Source organism: Sus scrofa, chromosome 1 (genome assembly GCF_054392235.1).
Source record: "Sus scrofa isolate SSC_HxYL_T2T_F1_AM1 chromosome 1, Sscrofa_HxYL_maternal_Yorkshire_Landrace_v2.0, whole genome shotgun sequence".
NCBI classification, from domain to species: Eukaryota; Metazoa; Chordata; class Mammalia; order Artiodactyla; family Suidae; genus Sus; species Sus scrofa.
In genome coordinates this window covers 34,132,166-34,153,840 of record NC_139383.1, presented here as the reverse complement: position 1 = coordinate 34,153,840, position 21,675 = coordinate 34,132,166, and the positions used below count along the sequence as shown (strand labels likewise).

Sequence of the window (21,675 nt, the reverse complement as noted above, 5' to 3'; positions counted from 1 at the left end):
CAGGCCAAGATGAGATATAAAAGCAAACTTGTCCTGAACAATAAATCTGAACTAGCCAGAAAGCCCAATTCAATTGAATTCAAATATTAGTATTATAGTGAATCAATCCTAATCACATTTTTTTTTTTTCGGATCGGTAGGTATATACGCCCTCCCAAACAGGCTTGGCTAGCATTTTAAACTAATGCCAACTTTTTTTATATTTATTGAATAAAATATATTACATGTCATGTGTCAGGCATGATAAGTCCTTAAAATTACTGAATCATAACTGACTTTAATCATAAAATATTTGCCAACCATAAAATACACATCTCAGTTTAAGATTCTGCATATGCTTTCGATGTTTTGAGTCTCTTTATTTTCTCCTCTTAACCTCTTTTGCTTTTTGGTTTGTGTCTGCATGCTGGTAAAGATACTTTGGAATAGAAAACACCTGCTGTTACTGAGGCATTTCTAGAGGAATGGGCCACCACTACCCACTGTTGTAAGGGGTGTATCAGATGCCCAGCCTTTGCTTTTTTCATCTTTCCCAACCTTATTCCTGACCATCCCTCAGGATGTCCATAGCTTCTCCCCATAAGAGCAGACGTTCTTTCCTAAGAGTGAATTTAAGTTACATGACCCCATGCATATTTCTTCTTAAACTTCCTTGAATTTAATTCATTTCTCTTCTGCTTGTGGGATATCAGCAGTCACAAGTAGGAGTAACATTTGAGTAGCACAGGGATTCTTCCTATGGCCTCTGACATTCTGTCACACAGTTACAATGATGGAGCGTTAAATGGCTCTGCAAAATTCTTTACCACTCTCCACTTGCGCATATATGTTTAAACAAGGAAACATAATGGATAGATCAAACTCATTAGTGACAGGAATGGACAAAGCCACACAAAAGGAGATTTCCACTGGCTACTATATATATTTATAAGTAGAAGAATTGTGAAACAGTTTTATCTTTCTTTGTGTGAGGGGTGGGAGTTTGTATTTCCAAATTAAAAAAATAATTGAAAAAATCCACAAATTAAAGATAAGGGTCTTAACCATAAAACCTTGTATAAATATTGTGTTTTGGCATATGAAAATTTCATTTTCCAAGTTGAAGGGTGTTCTAATCACCTTAATATTCAGAAAAATCCTGTAATATGACAAATCCTTCTATAAAATGAATAATTGCCTTCTAATTCATTTGAATTTAATTTGGAATTTTGCCAATCTAACTTAATCCGAGGCAAGTTATAGCTCTGAAGTGCAACATATATGTATCCCATTGCTAAGCCTGCATTAACGACAGCTTCTATCATGTCTTCAACATTCTGTGAAATAGCAAACTGCTGATGACAGAGTACAAATGACTCTGTAAGTAGGTACTCTCCATGTCCTCTGAGGCTGCAGATGGACTTGTAGGCCCAGGACCTTTGAACAGCAGTCAGGGCTATAGGCAGAGGGTCCTCAAACAGGGAGTGTGAAAAGGGCTGCTCCTCAAGCAGCGATGTTTACCTGTATTGGCTAGCAGTTATAAGTACTGTCTGCCATGCTAGTTCCAAATAATGTGAGAGTAGATTTTGCATTCCACTGTATTTCCTTCTAGTTATACTGGTAGCAGAAATCTTGACTACGTCTTGCTCTCTCTCTATATATATATATATATTTGGTCTTGTTGCCATTTCTTGCCGCTCCAATGGCATATGGAGGTTCCCAGGCTAGTGGTCTAATCTGAGCTGTAGCCACCAGCCTACACCAGAGCCACAGCAACTCGGGATCCGAGCCACGTCTGCAACCTATACCACAGCTCTCGGCAACGCCAGATCCTTAACCCACTGAGCAAGGCCAGGGATTGAACCCGCAACCTCATGGTTCCTAGTCAGATTTGTTAACCACTACGCCATGACGGGAAATCCATTGCAATATATTTTTACAACAGGATTTTTAAGAATTCTTGTACATTGTCCTAAAGATATAAAACTGTTTATAATGCCTAGTGATTTATATTTGTGACGATATGATCCCTAGAATAAAATCTGAAAACTCTCCATTAATATGGAAAGAATACTATACCCTAAATCAAAAGCCAACAGACTGAGGCAGCTATTTGCAACCAACAAGACAAAGAGATAATATCCTTGCTATTGTTGACTGAAAAAAATGTACAACTAAAAAGTTGAGAGTTATGTTTTATGTGGTGGACAAAACTGAGGACTTAGGGCTGGGACACAGCATCTCAGATACTTCTGAGGGACTGCTCTGAAGAGGCAAGGGGGGAGCCATGATATGTAGAAGTTTTTGCAAGGAAAGACTAAGTAGTTTTAAAGACCTGGTAATCAAAGCAAACCAGATAGCTCAAGTTAAGATTGGGTAGTTTAAAAGACCTGGTAATAAAAGAAAATCAGATAGCTCATGTTAAAATTTAGCACTTTTCTGTATATGGGAAGATGCAAGAGTCTGAGCTCCCTGAAATCATTCTTTGGTGTGTACTTCAGCCATCTGGGCCCGTGTTCTCTCATCCTGAGTCTCCTCAGGGTTCATCATGGAGGAAGGGAAGGGGGTGAGTGCAGCGGTAGATGTTACTTCTATCCTGAGTTCTCTTAGGGCTCACCATAGAGCAGCTGTTATATGATGGCTTGATGGCTGCAGCACCTTTTGTTTACTGCTATGGCAGGCAATATTTTTCATTCATGCTATATTGGATCTTCCATAGCAATAAGAAAAAAAAAATTAAAACCTGTTGCAAATGAGCCAAGATCAAAACAAGCATTTCTCAGAAAATAGTATGACTTATGACCATATAAAAAGGTATCACACTCATTTATGATTAAGGTAGTAACAATTAAAACAGTGAAAATGCTTTTTTTAGAACTTACTAAGGCATTCATTCATTCACTCAACAATGTTGCTTACTATGACCAGAAACTGAATTGAAAGGTTGATAATATACAGTGTCAGTGAGGCTGTGGGGGAACAGTTTTTTATCATATCTGTTGGAGGGGAGGTAACTGGCATAGCATTTTGGTGTTGAAATTTTTCAAGTTGGTTAAAATTTCCCATGACTCTTGACTAGAAATTTTACTGGCAGGAATTTAGTCCATAGATGTACTCAGATAGCTCTATGGGAACTGTTATGATTCATGTCCTTGGTACCCAGGTGCTAATACTACTGTTACTGATATTTATGGGGTAGAGTATGTTCCATTTCCAGGTGTTGTGCTAGACAATTCACATTCTCACAACCACCCAAGATTTAAGTACTAAAATGACACCAGGTCTTGAATTTTCTTCTCAAAGTAACTCAGCTAGCAAAAGGGATGCAGTGCAACATCAGAACGCCTCCTCCTACCCCTACCTCCATCATCCTCCTGGTGTCTACTCCATGTTATTTATAGAGGTGCCACTGTAAACAGTGTAACTGCCCATTAATAGGGACCTGATAAAAAAAAATAGGGACCTGATAAACACCTCCTTCCATTCAAGAAGTACCCAATGTAGTCTTAGGAGACACATAGTAGTAATAGAGAAAGAGCTATGCTATTTACGGTTAGTAAAAAGAAATAGTTTAAACAGTATATAAATGTCCCCCCTTGCAGAATGTGAAAAAGAAGATTGAGCTGTGTCCAGGCACACACCTGTGCTCATGCAGGCACACACATATGTATGTGGAAATCAAGGCAAGGATACCTAAGAAACTCAACATCTGAGGGAGGACACTGCATTATATATCTTTTCCCTAGTTCCCATTCTAAAATAAGTTCTACCCATTTTTCAAAATCTTACCCAGTTCTTTCTGAGGATGTGATGTTTCACTTCTCTGAACTCCTCTATTGCGATGTGAGAAAAGAACAAAAGGAGGAGACAGGGGGCTAGGAAAACAAAGAGGATGAAGAATAGAGGAAGTGCAGAAATACAAATCAATTGAAAACTTATTTATACGGCATTATGCGAATGATTTTACATGCATTTTTCTCACTCCATGCCTTTAAATATGCCAGTCTGGTAATTACTATTGACCACTCCATGTTTCGGATGGAAACGGAGCTTTAGTGAAATTAAGGAGATCTTTACTTCCCATGACTACCAAGTCATGAAGAGGACACCCAAATCCAAGCCTGGCACAAAACAGTGTGATCCCACCTGCTGAGCAAATCAGCTCTCATTTGGCACTTATTATGCATCTTTTCGCTCTCATGAGGTAACTTGAAAGGGTTATGGTAGTGGTTAGCCCTGCAGACTCTGGAGCTTGACCTCAGAGTTTAGCTTAAGATATTGATTTGGTTAGCTTTTGCAAGTTACTGTACTTCTCTTTGCCTCAGTTTCCTAATATATGAATAGGCATTAATATAGTCCTTAGCTCATAAATCTGTTTGAGAATTAAAATCAGTGGTAATATAAAACACTTAGAATGTGGCATATAAAACATAACCCTTAGCTTTAGTTATGATCAATAGTAAAAGAAAGGAATAATATTTGACTCTTAAACAACATGGATTTGAACTGTGAGTGTCCACTCGTAGGCAGAGGTCTTGTATCAAGTGCAGGCAACAGTGCTACACAGTCTGCAGGTGGTTAAATTGGGGGATGAGAAGCCAAGGATAGAGAGGGCTGACTGCAAACTTACACTCTGATTTTCCACTACGCAATGGATTGGCGCTGTGTCATTCAAGGGCCAAATGTATACACCAACCATCCTTTTTTTTTTTTTTAACCCATGGGATCTAACACAGAGATTCACATATAATAATTACTCATTACAGATTACTTGGATGTTAATCATACAGTACCATACTTCAGTAATAGGAAATTCCATCGTAATAGGAAATTAATTATAAGTTAAATTACATGAAATAGTTTTATAAGATAAAATCAGTCAAATTTTGGCAATTTCATGGGATTCAGCTTAATTTATATGTTTTAATTATTTCAAGTTTCATTAAAATCTGTGATTTTATTAATAATATATAATAACTCCAAATACTATTTTCTAGATTCTTTTATATTGATTTTGTACACACACACACAATGTAATATAATTTTCCATGTGGTATAAAAATCTCTTATAAAACAGAAAATGATTTTTAAATATCTGAAATCTGAAATTAATGTTTATTAATTTTTCCTTAATGCAGCCTGCAATTGTCATGGGAAAGCCGAAGAATGCTATTATGATGAAAATGTTGCCAGAAGAAATCTGAGTTTAAATATACGCGGAAAGTACATTGGAGGGGGTGTGTGCATTAATTGTACACGAAACACTGATGGTATAAACTGCGAGACATGCATTGATGGTTTCTTCAGACCCAAAGGGGTAAAATATGCTTTTTCTTTCATGAAGTGTTATCTTGGCTTTTTCAGGTAGAGATGGATTATGCGGGGAAATAATTTTGATAGCTTCTCTAAATAATTGGACTTCAAATTCTCAAAGGTGACTAGAAATAGTTCATAATATTAACTGATGTAAATCCTTGAGGGTGTAATATAAAACATTTCCATCTCCCCAGGAAGTTCAGTTGTGCCTTATTACAATCTATTCCCACCACCATGCATACTCTCTTCTGATTTTTAGAGCATAAATTAGTTTTGCCACTTAGTGAATTTCCAAAAAATGAAATCCTAAAGTATCTAAAATGTTTGGTCTTCCTTTCACTCCGTATATTCTGTTAAGGTTTATCCATGTCATGCACAGTAATAGTTCTTTTTTAAAAAATAAAATTGTTAAGGAGTAGTCCTTTGCATAAATGTATATCATTTTTTAATTCTTTCTCCTGTTGGTGGATATTTGGGTTAGTTCCAGTTTTTGGATAGCTCCTACCAAACAATTTTATATGTCTTTTTGTAGTTATGGTTGATTAACCTTGTGTAAATATCAAGGAATAGAATACTTATTTCATAGGGCAGGTATATGTTTGACTTTATAAGAGACTGCCAACTTCTTGTCAAGTTAGTAATATGTTTGACATGTTCACCAAAAATGTTAGTTCTGTTTCTCCCATATCATGTCTGATATTTGGTGTTGACTATCTTTTTGAATTAGTCATTCTAGTGGATGTGGGTAGTGGGTATGGCAGGTGGGTACTAGGCAATCACCAAGTTATTCCCATCAGTGCTATAAAAGGCCTTCTATTATGAATTTACAGAGGATCTCACGGATTCGGTTTTTATTTTAAGTACTTATTGGCTATTCTTATATCTTCTCTTCAGAAGAGTTTCTGCAAGTCAAAAAATTGTTCTTTTTTATTCTAGAAGCAGTATAATTTTATTTTTCTAAGTTTTTTTCTATCGTAGTTGATTTACAGTGTTGTGCCAACTTCTGCTGTGCAGCAAAGTGACCCAGTCAAACATACATATATTCTTTTTCTCATATTATCCTCCATCGTATTGCATCATGAGGGACTAGATATAGTTCCCTTTGCTGTACAGCAGGATCTCTTTGCTTATCTGCTCCAAATGCAATAGTTTGCATCTACTAACCCCAAATTCCCAGTCCCTCCCACTCCCTTCCCCTCCCCCTTGGCAACTACAGGTCTGTTCTCCAAGTCCATGAGTTTGTTTTTTTTTCTGTAGATAGGTTCGTTTGTGCTATATATTAGATTCCAGATATAAGTGATACCATATAGTGTTTGTCTTTCTCTTTCTTTTTAAAATTTTTTTTATTTTTATTTTTGCTTTTTAGGGCTGCCCCTGTGGCATATGGAAGTTCCCAGGCTAGGGGTAGAATTGGAGCTGTAGCTGTCTGCCTATACCACAGCCACAGCAATGCAGGTTCTGGGCTGTGTCTGAAACCTGCACCACAGCTCGAGGCAACACCATTTGCAAGGCAACACCACTTGCAAGGCGCTGAGCCATGAAGGGAACTCTCTTTCTGACTCACTTCACTTAGTATGAGAGTCTCACTTTTAGGGAGCTGGGCCCATCTCAAGAAAATATTTGTGTGGGGTGTGAAATAATGATTGATATCTACATGGTTCACTGTAGTTCCAGCACTATTTTTTGGAAAATACTTTTTTTCTCCTTTAAATTGTTTTGAGGCATTTTTTAAAATATAAAATCAGTTGATCATTTGGGTCAATTTCTGGAGCCCAGTTCTGTTCCAGGTATTTATTTGTCAATCCTTGTCCTAATGGCACACTATCTAGATTACTTTAGCTTTAATAAAATTAGAATTCAGAAACTGCACTAATTTTAGTCTTCCTTTTGAAGCTTGTTCTTCACACTTCCATGCAAGCTTTAGAATTAACTTGTCAGTGACAGAAATATTAGCTGGGATTGTGGTATGGAATCTAAAAGCAAATATGGGGAGAACTAACTTTAACAATATTGAGTCTTCCAATCAATGAATATAGTGTGTCTCAACTTATTTTTATCTTACTGAATTATTCACAATGGTGTTTTCATTGTAGAGATCTTGTATGTCTTTTGTTAAATTTAATCCTCAGTATATTGTATTTGTAGCATTGTAAAAATGACTTTTTAAATCATTTAATATTATTGGAAAGATTTTTAAATATTAATGCTGTGTCTCATTCTATGCTAAGTTCATTTATTAGTTCTAGTAGTTCTAAACTAGGTTGTTTAGAAGTATATACATAAACAGTCATGTTGCTTGTATATAAATTGAAGTTTATTCCTTCCTTTGCAATCTTTATGCCAATATTAACTAAAAATGATGAGAACAAACATTTCTGCTTTATTCTCAGTTTTAAAGGAAAACATAATATTTTGACACCAACTTTGATATGACCTGCAGGCTTTTCACAGTTGCCTGTTACCAGAGTCAGTGGGTTCTACTCCAATGTTTCTGAGAGTTTTTATCATGTAGCTGTATTGAATTTTGTCAAATGCTTAAGGATTTTCTTCTTTATTCTGTTAATATAGTCAATTTTCACTGATTTTTTTTAATATTAAACCAACTTCAAATTTGTGGGATAACCCCCACTTCATTATGAAGTATTATTTATATATTGGATAATTCAATTGGCTAATATTTAAGAATTTTGATATCTTCTCCTAAAGGATATTGATATGTAATTTTATTTTTTTTAATGTTTGGATCAGCTTTTTGTATAGGGGTATACTGGCCTCAAAAAAAATTAGTTTAAAAATGCTTCCTCTTCTGTTTTCTGAAGTAATTTGTCTAGGATTGGAATTGCTTTTTAATTGAAATATAGTCAATTTACAATATTATATTAGTTTCAGGTGTACAGCATATGATTCATTATCTTTGCAGATTATATTCTGATATGAATTATTATAAGATAATGGCTATAATTCCCTGTGCTATACATTATTATAGCTTTGTTGCTTATCCAGAATTCCATAGTAAGACTATCTGGGCATTTAATGTTCTTTGTGGGAAAAAGACTTTGATAATAAATTCAGTTTTGTACTTAGAGCTGGGTAGGTTTTATTTTTTCTTGTGTTAGTTTTGATATATTGTATTTTTCAAAGAGTTTGTTCTTTACATCTAAGTTATCAAATTAATTGGTATAAAGATTTTTTTATGTTCTCTTGTTATCCCTTTGAAGTGTATAGCATTTATCCTGATATTTTCTCTTTAATTCCTGAAATTGTTAATTTATATATTTTTCTCTTTTTTATTAATCATTCATGCTAGGAGTTTATTAATCTTCTTCATGTTTCAAACAAACTTTTGCATTTTATTTTTTTCTGTATTTATTGATTTATGCTCTTATGTTTGTTATATTATTTCTTTAACCTGTTTTTGGTTTAAGTTTCTTATTCTTAGATGATTGATTTTAAACCTTTCTTTTTTCCTAATATAAGCAGTTAAATATAAATTTCCCCTTAATAAGAACTTTAGATTGTTCCCATGAGTTCAGAAACGCTTTATGTACATTATCATTTATTTAAAATATTTTTATTTATCTTGTAATTTGTTCTCTGTTTAATTTCCAAATATTTGGGCTTTATTAAATATTATATTTTTGGAGTTCCCATTGTGGCTCATGTAACAAACATGACTAGTATCCATGAGGATGCCGGTTCAATTCCCCGGCCTTGCTCAGTGGGTTAACCATCCAGCTTGCCATGAGCTTTGGTGTAGGTTGCAGAGGTGGCTTGAATCCCACCATCACTGTGGCTGTTGTGTAGGCCAGCAGCTGCAGCCTGATTTGACCCTTAGCCTGGGAACCTCCATATGCAGCCCTAAAAATATATATATATTTTTTTTTAATTGAGTTCTACACATAGTATTTTATGGTCTGATGCCACATTTCAGGTTTTGGGGGATTTATTTTCTGGCTCAGTTAACGGTTTTTCTTGGTAAACCAGCATATGCACTTCAGGAGAATATTTGTCCTGAAGTTGTCAATTGCTATACAGGTGGATTTGTCCAATCTATCATTGTGGAGACTTATCTTTCATTTTTGTCTGTATTTCCTCACGTGCTTTGAAGAACTGTGTTTGGGTACATACACATTTAGAATTTTTGTGTCTTTATATGTTTTATAACTTGACATCTTCTTGGTTACTGAGCTTCTAATAACTTTAAATTGAGATTTTTTATATCACATTTGGAAATTTTAAGCCATTATTTCTTAATACTTTTTTTGAACCTACTCTCTCTTCTCCATTGGAATTTCCTGACTTATGTACAATTAAGGGATCAGTTAGGAATTAAAGGGTGTTGATATGCAGATTTTGTTGTTACCTTTATATGAACATAGATCTAATCTATCTATATTTTTCTTTCAAATTTTAACTCCTTATAATTTCTGCCTCCTTTTGATTATTCTCTCATCTTCAGATATTTGATTTTAATATTTTGTTCCAAATTCATAATTGTTATTTGAGGGTGTGTTGAACCCATACAAGAGATTCTGCCATCATCCTCCTGGAAACTCAATCAAGTTTTTATTACAAGTTATTAAGTGAATCTGAGCCTAGATTTTGGTATCTTAACACATAAAATACGTATGCTATATTGTGTATTAAAAAATTGAAATATTTCAAGTACTTAATATTCTGGTAGAAGTCCATTGTGTTTTTATGAAGATACAGAAAGGAAAGTTTTGTGCACTGCACATTTTATAGCTAAGTAATGTATCTCTATGATATCCTTAAAATTACTGCCTTAAATTCTAATTTTAGATGTATCTGCTAAATATATATATTTAACAGTTAAATATGTACATATACATGTATATAATATATATAGCAGTGTTTACTTTTAAGACTAATTGGTAATATTATTTTAATAAGGATATTTAATAGATTATATTTATAGAATCTCATATGTTAGAAGACTTCCTGATCAGCAGTGTGATTCAGGGAAATTTTCCCAGTCACCACAAAGAAGGATAACAAATTAAGAGTCTTTGGTTTACTTAAATTTATCATTGGAATCATATATCATATTTATTAATAAGAGCTAAGAATTTATCCTGAAGAAACCTATTGCTGTATACCCATGGAGAGGTGTTTTGATTTTTTGTTTGTTTTTATTTTTTTATGTCTTGGTGGTTTCCTCTATATTAGAAAGCCCTTCTCCCAACTCCATTATCAAATTGCTACTCAGACATTCAAGCTCTAGTCTAAATGTCACTTTTTCTGTGAAACATTGGTTGACTTCATTGTGTTATAACTCCCTTCTCTTTTGCCCCTTAATGCTCTGCTTGTGTGTCTATTTCATCTCTTGGCACATTCTATCTAATCAATATCTTTCAAATCTGTTATTTCTGTAAGTTTCTTTAAGGCAGAAGTAAGACCTTACCTATCTGTGCTTTTTGCAGTCCGTATTTCATAATAGGAAGTGAATGAATGGGTCTTAAACAAATGATGATTTTGAAATCGATCTGTGGATATAATTGACTGATATTCTGTCAGATGTAAATGTTTCGCTTCTTATGACACTTTGATTTATATTAGCAAAGAAATCTTCATTTATAAATTAAAGTTATATATATATACATAAAAACTATTTAAGGGAAAAAATTATATATACATTTATATTCATATATATTCAGCAGTATTTCAGAATTTCCTAGGCAAATAATTTAGTGGGTTTTTTGTTGTTGTTGTTGTCATTGTTATCTTACTGCATTTGGAAAATAAATGTAGATAATATGGTACATTAACTCAGCCTAGGTTTTTTTAATAAAACTACTCCAACATTAAAAGCTCTTGGTTGTATTGAGTATTTAATATATGTGAAGAATCTTATGAGATATTTTATATGTTATTTCTCTTAATATAATAACATCACTATAGTTGCTATTATTATCCTCATATTACCAGGAAGTAAATAAATTGCAGGAGGCCATATAGTCAGTAAGTGGCCACAGTGGGATATGAGTTCAAGGCTTCCTGGTTATAGAGCCTACATTGTTTCTCCCCAGATTATGCTGCCTCTTCAGAAAATTAAAATTTTTAATATAAATATCTAATATTATCTTTTCTCAAGCACCACATATAAATTTCTGTTTAATTAGTCATGTCATAATCAATGTGAAAGTTTTTAAAAAATAAATTTTGGGGAAATTACTAATTTTGAAGTATGTTGTAATAAAACAAAATATTAAGAAAGATTTTATTATTGAATATATATTTCTGTAATATTCTATCATTATATAAGCAAACATTATTATTTTGGTTTGTTATGATAACAATACTGTGATTATAAAGGAAAGAGATGCACATTGAAATGCGTAGGTATTAAACGACTCTTTATTTGGGATTTTCTTTAAAAACTTAAGCAAAGAATCAAATGTCATGAAACTTATATGATAGGATCTTGATAATTGTTGAATCTGACAAACAGGAGTTTATTATACTATCCTCTTAACTTCTGTGCACCCACTTTGGAGTAATGGATTTTAGAAACTGCAAACGTATATTAAAGAAAATGTCTTATTTTCTCAATATAGCATTACTATATGTTCTTAAAATTATCTTTAAAGCCTTGCTAAATTGAAAAATATTAGTGTTTCTATTACACTTGATTAAAAGCACTTTGATATTTTTGTTAGGTGTCTCCAAATCATCCAAGACCATGCCAGCCATGCCACTGTGATCCAGTTGGTTCCTTAAATGAAGTCTGTGTCAAGGATGAAAAACGTGCTCGACGAGGTGAGAGCTGTAGTAGAGGGCCTTTGCTCTGATGGAAGGATAGCGAAAGAAAGCCACGTGTGATTATCTTCAGGACAACGCGTTGCAGTCCATTTCACTCATGTAACGAATTTATTCTTTTACCTATCAATGTCCTCTATAGGAAGCAGTTTTTAATTTATCTTAAAAATTATTTTCATGTTTATACCTTAAAATCAAGAAGAATTAAATCATTGGTTTTGCATTAATTATACATACATACATATGTACATAGCTATGTACATATATATGTATATATACACATTCTAGGCAATTGTAAATCTGTTGTGTATGTAGTCTTTTGATGTCTTATTATTTATTAGTTTGCTTTGTATCTTGTATGGTTTCTACGGTGAAATGACAGTGTCATTAAGGTATGTGTGTGCTATGATGAGGAGAGTGAAAAGAGGAAATCAGAAACTGAGATGTTCTCAGTAATACAGAAAGCAAGAAGTATACATAAAGAACTATAAAACGCAGTAGTCATGAGTTACTGAAGGGAAAGAGGCTGACATTAAGTTAAAAATTTCTTTGAGGATTGAAATTCCTGATGATCTCCAAATGTTAAGGAAACAAATGCCAAAATAACTCCTTGATATAAAATGTCTAGGAGCTTCTTCCAGGAAAATTGCTGACCAAAGTCAAGTAGAAAAGTCCATGGAATGTATCTAGAACTCTATTTATATTTCTAAGAGTCAATTATGAAATAAATCATGACTAATATATAGGCCTTTTCCCCCAAAGACCTTCAGATTAAAACACTGGCAGTGTTTCTTTGGCACAGTTTAGTTTACTTGCTTTCTTTACCAAACTGTAGAGTTATCTGTTTAAGCCTTACAGTCTTAAATCTTAGAAAATTAAAAAATAATTATTTTAATACTCAAATGGTGAATTATTGATGTCATTTTTCATTTTATGGTCCCTTATTTTTTGATGGTAACAACTAAATTTCATTACTTCAATGCAATTTAATTTTCTCCCTTGAGCCTAAAATGACAAAAAGATAAAAAGGTAGAAAAATAAGTATACAATGCAGCATTGGTGACTAAGTATAGATATAGTTACTGATATATGTGTGAACTTTACATGATAAATTTTTCCCCATATCTGTTGAAAGTTTCTCTGAAATCTGGTTTTAGCTCCAAAATAATAGTACTCACTTTTGAATAGATATTAAGATGCATCGCAAATTTTCTGTATTGGAACCACTGTTTCAGTGATCTTTGTATATAAATATTTTTCAATTGTTTTTTTCCTCTGTGCTCTAAATTCTTTTTTTAAACTGAAATATAGTTTATGTACAATAATATATAAGTTGTTGTACAATATAGTGATTTTTTAATTATTATGCAATCAACATACAGTAAAATTTTAACAATAGAGAGGGAATAAAGTAACTGGAAAATAGTGTCCTCTTCAACATATTCACACCTAGTCTTATTTCCAAATTTAATCGCATTGAGCCTTTTCTATTATTTTAGAAGAACTTATCTTCCGAACAACATCTAGATAAATATTCTTAGTATTTTTCATCACCATTGTATATTACCTGTTTACTTTCCATCTTAGAAGACAAATATTTCCTTCATATCACCTCCTTCCCTCTCTCTACTGTTCATACATTTTCATTATTTATTTCTTCTGTGGTATTTTTATCATGTTAAATAAAAAGTTTAAATCGCTGTTTTTTGATTTAGTAAATGTAGACTCCATCCCTTAAGATCATACAGCACAAGCTGAGAAAAAGACCACCCGTACATGCTCCCCTGATCTTGCAACCCACTTAACAAGGTCAATTTCACCTGTACTTTTCCAAAAGTTGTACACGTGTTGTTGGTTCCAGGCCAATAATTAATCCTTCTAATTTTAAATTTAAATGCAATAATTAATGTCTGTAATATTATAATTAGATGGATTTCATTCAGTATAGGATTGGGTTGGAGAACTGAACGCTTATCTGTAATACCTTTTTCTCTTCATATTTAGTCTGAGGGTCTTTTAGGAAATAGTCCAAGATGTAATCTAATGATTTGGATTTCTTAATCAGTGTGAGTAACCAGATAGTGGGAAATGATATTCCAGTATTTCATTGGCATTAACCCAGTTACTAGAGAAATATAAATATTTTGTGTGTGTGAATTTTTTGTTTCCTTAATTTTCTTTTGGTGTAAGATAGTTTTTTTTTTTTTTTACAAACTAAAAAAAGTTTTTAAAAGTAAGAGTTCTAATAGTATATCATATTTGTTATGAACAATTTCTAGATTTTCTTTGTGTCTCATTGAAAAGAATTTTTAATACATAGAATTTTTAAAATGTTATATAATAACCTACAAAAATTCAGAAAATCCTCTAGCTATAATGATGACATAATGCTAAAATTATGATACATATTAATATTTTTCTATTAGATTTCTTACATGCCTTTCTAATTCTAAAACTCTTATCTACTCCAACATTAGATAAATTGTTTTAGTTTTTTTCATTCTTCTAGTTTTATTGAAATGTAATTAACATTAAACACTGTTTAAGGTGTACAGCAAAATGGTTTGACTTTCATTTGTCATGAGATGATTACCACAGTAAGTTAGTGAATATCCATAATCTCATATAGATGCAAAATTTTAAAAAAAGAAAAACATTTCCTTCTCATGAGAACTCTTGGGATTTACTTTATCAACTTTCATATGTAACATACAGCAGTGTTAATTATATTTATCATGTTGTACATTACATCCCTAATACTTATTTATCTTATAACTAGAAGTTTGTACCTTTTGATCACTTTCATCTTGACCACCTGGTTTCTTCTTATACTTAATTATTTAATCCATCTTGAAGTTCTTTTGGTATATTTTATAAGAAAAGTTTCTGACTGTATTTTATTTTTCTAATAGTCTCTTTTCATTCACTTATATTTAATAGTACTTATTTCTTCAAACATATTAAACAGAGTATTTCCTCCTTTTCAGAGGATATGTTTCAGGATCCCAGTGGATGCCCAAAGCTGAAGATGATACTCAACTCTATATATTCTATGTTTTTGCCTATAAAAACATGCCTATTATAAAGGATAATTTATAATTTAGACACAAGAGTAGTAATAAATAATAAAATAGAACAGCTGTAACGTACACTGTAATGAAAGTTATATGAATGTGCTTTCACCCTCACAGAATATATTATTGCACAAATTGAATGCCTTTTTCATCTTAACCAAGTACTTATCATACCCTGTGGTCATAACTTGCAGTTTGTGGTGCAACAGCAAAACTATCACACATTATTTTTCCTTCTTCACAATTTAATGAATAGAAGATTCGTTCTTACTGTAGATCTTAACGATATTAGCATACAATTTTTTCTTAAGTTGAAAATGTTCCCCTTTTCCCTTAAAGGAAGCATTTCTCAGCTTCTCTTCAGCATATCTGAATTGCCAGTATCACTACTCTTGTGTTTTGGAGACATTATTAAGTAAAACAGGGGCTACTTGAACACAAGCATGCAATACCTTGACAGTCAACCGATAACCAAGATGGCTACTAAGTGACTAATGTGATGGGATTTGCTGGACAAAGGGATGATTCACGTACCAGGCAGGATAGAGTGGGATGGTGCAAGATTTCATCACTTTACTCAGAATGGTACTTAATGTAAAACTAATGAATTGTTTATTTCTGGAATTTTCCATTTAATATTTTTTCACTGTGGTTGACCACAGGTTAACTGAAACCATGGACAGCAAAACCACAGATAAGAGGGGACAACTGAATGTTTATTTTATAACTTTTATCTGTTAGTAGTTTTCTCTGCTATTTATTTGATTCTGCAATTTGATTTTTCTGCTAACTCTTCATCGGGGCCTTGTTTTCTTGTGTGTTTCATGATTGTGTGTGTGTGTGTGTGTGTATGCATGTGCACATATGTGTGGGTATGTGTGCACTTATGTGTGTTTATTACCCTTTCAGGAGTCTTGAGTTTATATAAAGTTCTCTGAAATGTCCTCCTAACTTGAGTAGTACCTAGAATTTGTCTTTAGTTCCCTAAACCTTGCTCCATGCTGTGGACTAGTTAATCAGTTAATCAGAATTAATTAACTCTAGAAAAGACATGGCTTTGGGACCAGCTTACTACTTTAGAAAGTAATTTTTTTATGCTTTCTGATCTCCAAGGGGTTTCTCTATTTCATACCAGCAAACTATTCTATATATCTCTCTGTAGGCTAACTATCTATCTTTGATTTCATCCTGCATAGTCAAGTGTTCTGAGCAAGGAGGTGTTTGGACATTTAGTTCATAATATTTATAGAAACAAACATTAAGAAAGACATTGTTTATTACATGGACTATTTTGGCATTTATTCTCAAGGTCTAGAGATTTTAACATCAGAAATAAATATTAATTTGGGAAAATGCTTCTCCAGCCTTTATTGAAATGATCAGATTTCTTTTCCACTTGACTTATACATGTAAATACATATAAATTCCCACTTGACTTTTACATGTATTAATGTTAAACAGTACAGGCATACCTCAGAGATATTGTAGGTTCAGTTTCAGACCACTGAAAGAAAACAAGTCACACTGATTTTTTGGTTACTCAGTACATATTAAAGTTATGTTTACACTTCACTGAAGTCTTTTATGTGTATAGTAAAATTATGTCTCAAATACAATACCTTAATTAAAAAAGTATTTTGTTACAAAAAAGTGCTAACTATTTTCTGAGCCTTTACAAGTTGTGATCTTTTCGCTGGTGGAGTATCTTTCCTTGATGTCAGTGGTTGCTGATTGATCAGGGTGGTGGTTGCTGAAGGTTGGGGTGGCTGTGACAATTCCTAAAAATAAGACAAGAGTGAAGTTTGCTGTATTGATTGACTCTTCTTTCATAAATGCTTTCTCTGCATAGCATTTTAGCCGAAGTAGAACTTCTTTTAAAATTAGAGTCAATCGTCTCAAACCATGTGGCTGTCTTATCAACTAACTTTATGTAATATTTTAAATACTTTGTTGTCTCAAAGATCTCAATGATCTTAACTGTATCTTCACCAGGAGTAGAACCCATCTCAAGGAATCATTTTCTTTGCTTATTCAGAAGAGGTAACTCCTCATTCATTAAAATTTATCATGAGATTGCAGCAATTCAGTCCCATCTTCAGGCTCCACTTCTAATTTTGTTTCTCTTGCTTTTCTACCACATCTGCAATGACTTTCTTCACTGAAGTCTTGAACATGAACCCTTTAAAGTCATCTGTGAGTGTTGAGTGTTTTTCCAAACTTCCATTAATGTTGATATTTTGACCCCTTCCCATGAGTCACAAATGTTCTAAATGGCTTCTAGAATGGTGACTCCTTTCCAAAGGTTTTTAATTGATGTTGCCCAGATCTATCAGCAGAATCCACTAGCTGTAGCAGCTATAGCCTTAGGAAATATATATTTTTTTAATAATAAAACTTGAAAGTTGAAATTACTCCTTGATCCATGGGGCTGCCAAATGGATGTGGTGTGGGCAGGCGTGGAAAAAATGTGAATCTCATTGTACATCTCCATCAGAGCCCTTGGGTGACCAGGTGTATTGTCAGTGAGCAACAATGTTTTGAAATGAAACTAGTTTTCTGAGCAGTTATCTCAGCACTTTTAAAATATTCAGTAAACTGTTTTAAACAGATGTACTGTCATCCAGCACATCTATTTATAAAGCACAGATAGAGTAGATTTAGTATAGTTCTCAAGGGCCCTGGGATTTTGGGAATCCTAAATGAACATTGGCTTCAACTTAGTCACCAGCTACATTAACTCCTAGTAAGAGAGTTAGCCTGTCCTTTGAAGATTTGAAACCAGGCATTTGACTTCTCCTCTCTAACTATAAAAGTCCTAGATGGCATCTTTTCCCAATAGAAGCCCATTTCATCGACATTTAAAATCTGCTGTTTAAGGTTCTCACTCTCATGAATTATCTTAGTTCCATTTTCTGGATAACTTGCTGAAGCTTCTGCATCAGCACTTGATGCTTCACCTGGTACATTTATGTTATAGAAATAGCTTCTTTCCTTAAGCCTCACGAACCATTCCTGCTAGCTTCAAATTTTTCTTCTGCAGCCTTCTCACCTCTCTCAGCCTTTATAGAATTGAAGAGAGTTAGGGCCTAGCTCTGGATTAGGCTTTAGCTTAAGGAAATGTTGTGGCTGGTTTGATCTTCTATCCAGACCATAAAATGTTCTCCTTATCAGCAATAAGGCCGTTTCACTTTCTTAATATTTATGTGTTCACTGGAGTAGCACTTTTAATTTCCTTTAAGAACCTTTCCTTTGCCTTCACAACCTGGGTAACTGGCAAGAGAAGACTAGCTTTCAATCTGTTTGGTCTTTGGCATGTCTTTCTTACTAACCTTATTGATTTCTAGCTTTTGATTTAAAGTGAGAGACGGCAACTCTTCCTTTCACTTGAACACTTTCAAGCCATGTAGTCATTAATTGACCTAATTTTAATATTGTGTTTGAGAGAACAGGGAGGCCTGAGAAGAAGGAGAGCGATGGGAAACGGCCAGTCTGTAAGCAGTCAGAACACACACATTTATAGATTGTTTGCTCTCTTATATTGGTGCAGTTCCTGGTGCCCTCAAGCAATTACAATAGTAACATCAAAGCTCACTGGTCACAGATTTGTATTGTAATGAATACAATAACAATGAAAAAGTTTGAAATATTGGGAGAATGACTCAAATGTGACACAAAGACACAAGCTCAAGGCAGGGTTGCTGCAAACCTTCTATTTGTAAAAAACAAAATATCTGTGAAGAACAGTAATGAAATAAAATGAGGTAGGACTATATTTATTACTAAAACAAATTATACTAGGACCTCATGGAAGGTCCTTTTAATTTATAGCACTGTAGGGTTCAGTTTGCTGTTTATTTTCTTTAAGATTTCTCATCTGGATTCATGGCAAATTATTCCTGGCTCGGATACCTGCCAGCTGTGCTGCCTTGGCAAATCACTGAATTTCTCTGTGTCTTAATTTCTTCATCTGTAAATTGGGGGAAACAATTCCCCACTGCATATTGATGTTTTAAATATTAATTTAATTAACATATGTGTAGTGCGTAATGCTAAATATAATGCCTAGCATAAAATAAGTGCTATTTAAGTATTAACTAGTATTACGTTTATTTGGGGTTATCTTTGTTAGATTTTGATAATCAAGTTTTCACTAGCTTAATAAACTGAATCAGATAACTCTTCGTTTTTTATATCTTCCGTAAAAGTTTCAAACTTTGAAAACATTGTAAAAATTAACCAGTACTAAAATATCTCTGTGTAATTCTTTGATCATTTGACCTCTTTTGATATCCTTAATTAGCTTTCTCTAAGATTCCTATTTTTGCTTCCTTTATTTTAGCTTTCAAATCTCTTTTCTTTCCTGTGTTCATTTTGTTATATTTTATAATAATTACATTAAGTTTTAATTTATTTACATTTTTTAAATAATGGAAATATTTAAGCCTAAGTGTTTACTTTTGGCTTCAGTCTTTCTGTGTCCAATGAATACTGCTGAGTTCCTTTCTCACTGCTCTTATATTCTATTCAGAAAATTATTTGATCTACAGTTGAAGTCTTGATTTTCTGCTTAACCCAAGAGCTATTAGGGATAAATATTTATTAACTTTTAGAGTGGCTGAGTTTTGTGTAAAATTCTATCATCATGTTCGATATTCATAATTTAATTCTAATCAATTGTGGCATTTGTTACAAATATAAAATTAGGGATTTATGTTAAAGACACAAGCCCTAGTTAATTTCTTCTTGAGAAATTGAACGTCTTGTGAATTGATGATAAGCTAAATAAATATTTCTATGCCATATAAGATATAATTCAACATTATTAGCTACTCCAGATTTTTTTTTGTCTTTTCTAGGGCCACACCCGCTGCACCCACAGCATATGTAGGTTCCCAAGCTAGGGGTCTAATCAGAGCTGTAGCCTCTGGCCTACACCACAGCCACAGAAACGCAGTATCCGAGCCACATCTGTGACCTATACCACAGCTCATGACAACAGCAGATCCTTAACCCACTGAGTGAGGCCAGGGATGGAACCTGCATCCTCATGGACACTAGTCAGATTTGTTTCCACTGAGTGACAGTGGGAACTCCTACTTCAAATTTTTTTATGTCTTGCTTTTTACTAATTCATCGGTAAATATTTAAAGTAGATAGGTTAATGTCATTTTCAGCCACTGATTTTTGGATAATTTTTCTTTGACTTCCAATGTCTTTTGTTGTCTTATAATTAATGCTTATTTGGAGCATAAATATAATCATTTTAATCATGGTTTTAAGTTGTAACTTTATTGGTATATATTTTTGTACTTATAATTGGTGCTTATTTTTGTACTTATAATTGGTGCTTATTTGGAGCACAGTTATTTAAATCATGTGTTAAATTGTTACTTTATCAGCGTAAAATGAGAGCTTGTTCTATTGAATCTATTTTAATTGAATTTTACTTTGCCCTCATTGATATTACTACAACTGTTTTTACTCTCCTATATATTTTCCTAATGCATATTTACCACCTTTTATTTTTAATATTTCAGTCATTTTGTGTATCTCTTGTGAATATTACATGCACATATTTTTAATAGAAAATAAGACTAACTCATATGTGGTTAGTATGTATATTTGGCACTCTTTCTGTCCTTATGTTTTCTCACACTAACATTTCCTTGATTTTTTTTTCTCCCCTCCTTTCATTTTTTTCTAGTGGACCTTATTTTACTAATTTATTCCTGTATTTTTCCAGATTTTGAAGGTCAATAACTTGTATTTGATTTTTTTCTACTTTTCTAATCAAAGACAAGAATAACAATTTTCTTTTGCATTTCTTTATTTAAAATGAACAAGCAAATTTAAACTCCTTTTTTATTCCCATTTCTTTTTCTCCCTAAAATATCTAGTCCCTGGAACATCCTTAGTCTTTTTCTTTGTTGTACTTAGTGATGTGGTACTTAGATTATCATTGTTAGGTTGCGTTTTTTACTCCCAAGGCATTTTTCTCATCTTAGGATAGTCTGAGGGGGGCTATGAGTCAATTAGAAAATACTGATATATCTGTCTCATCCTCCATTAGGTCTGGCACCTGGTTCCTGCCATTGCAAACCTGGCTTCAAAGGGGTGAGCTGTGATCGGTGTGCCAGGGGCTACACCGGCTACCCGGACTGCAGACCCTGTAACTGCAGTGGTGCAGGGAGCACAAATGAGGACCCTTGTTTTGGACCCTGTAAATGCAAGGTACATTGTTTTTTTTTTTTCCAGCAGTGCCCCACTGTTAAGACCAAGGATCATTTTCAGTGGCTTCTCTCTTATGTCTGCTGGCATTAAACAACTGGAACAACTTCTATAAATATCCACTCTATTTTATTGGTGACACTCCTACAAGTATCTTTAGAACCAGGTTCACTGCAACGAAACTCATACCATTTTTCTTAAAACCTACAAATCCACAGACAATCAGTCACTTAAAAGATGTGTTACTTTATAACAAAAACACTTTTCTCCATTACCTATCTGGTCCATTAATTGAATA

General features: G+C 33.3%; 1 protein-coding gene across 3 annotated transcripts in view; it reads left to right on the top strand.

Moving 5' to 3' along the window:
- LAMA2 (laminin subunit alpha 2) overlaps positions 1 to 21,675 on the top strand; it is a 592,018-nt gene that overhangs the window by 242,911 nt on the left and 327,432 nt on the right. For all 3 annotated transcript variants that reach the window (XR_014803693.1, XM_084956512.1, XM_084956505.1), the window contains exons 8-10: positions 5,118 to 5,296; positions 11,976 to 12,075; positions 21,220 to 21,380. Coding sequence is in view for 2 of the 3 variants with exons in the window: in XM_084956512.1 (XP_084812638.1) it covers positions 5,118 to 5,296; positions 11,976 to 12,075; positions 21,220 to 21,380 (440 nt within the window). In the remaining variant the exon portion in view is untranslated. The remainder of the gene's footprint in view (positions 1 to 5,117; positions 5,297 to 11,975; positions 12,076 to 21,219; positions 21,381 to 21,675) is intronic.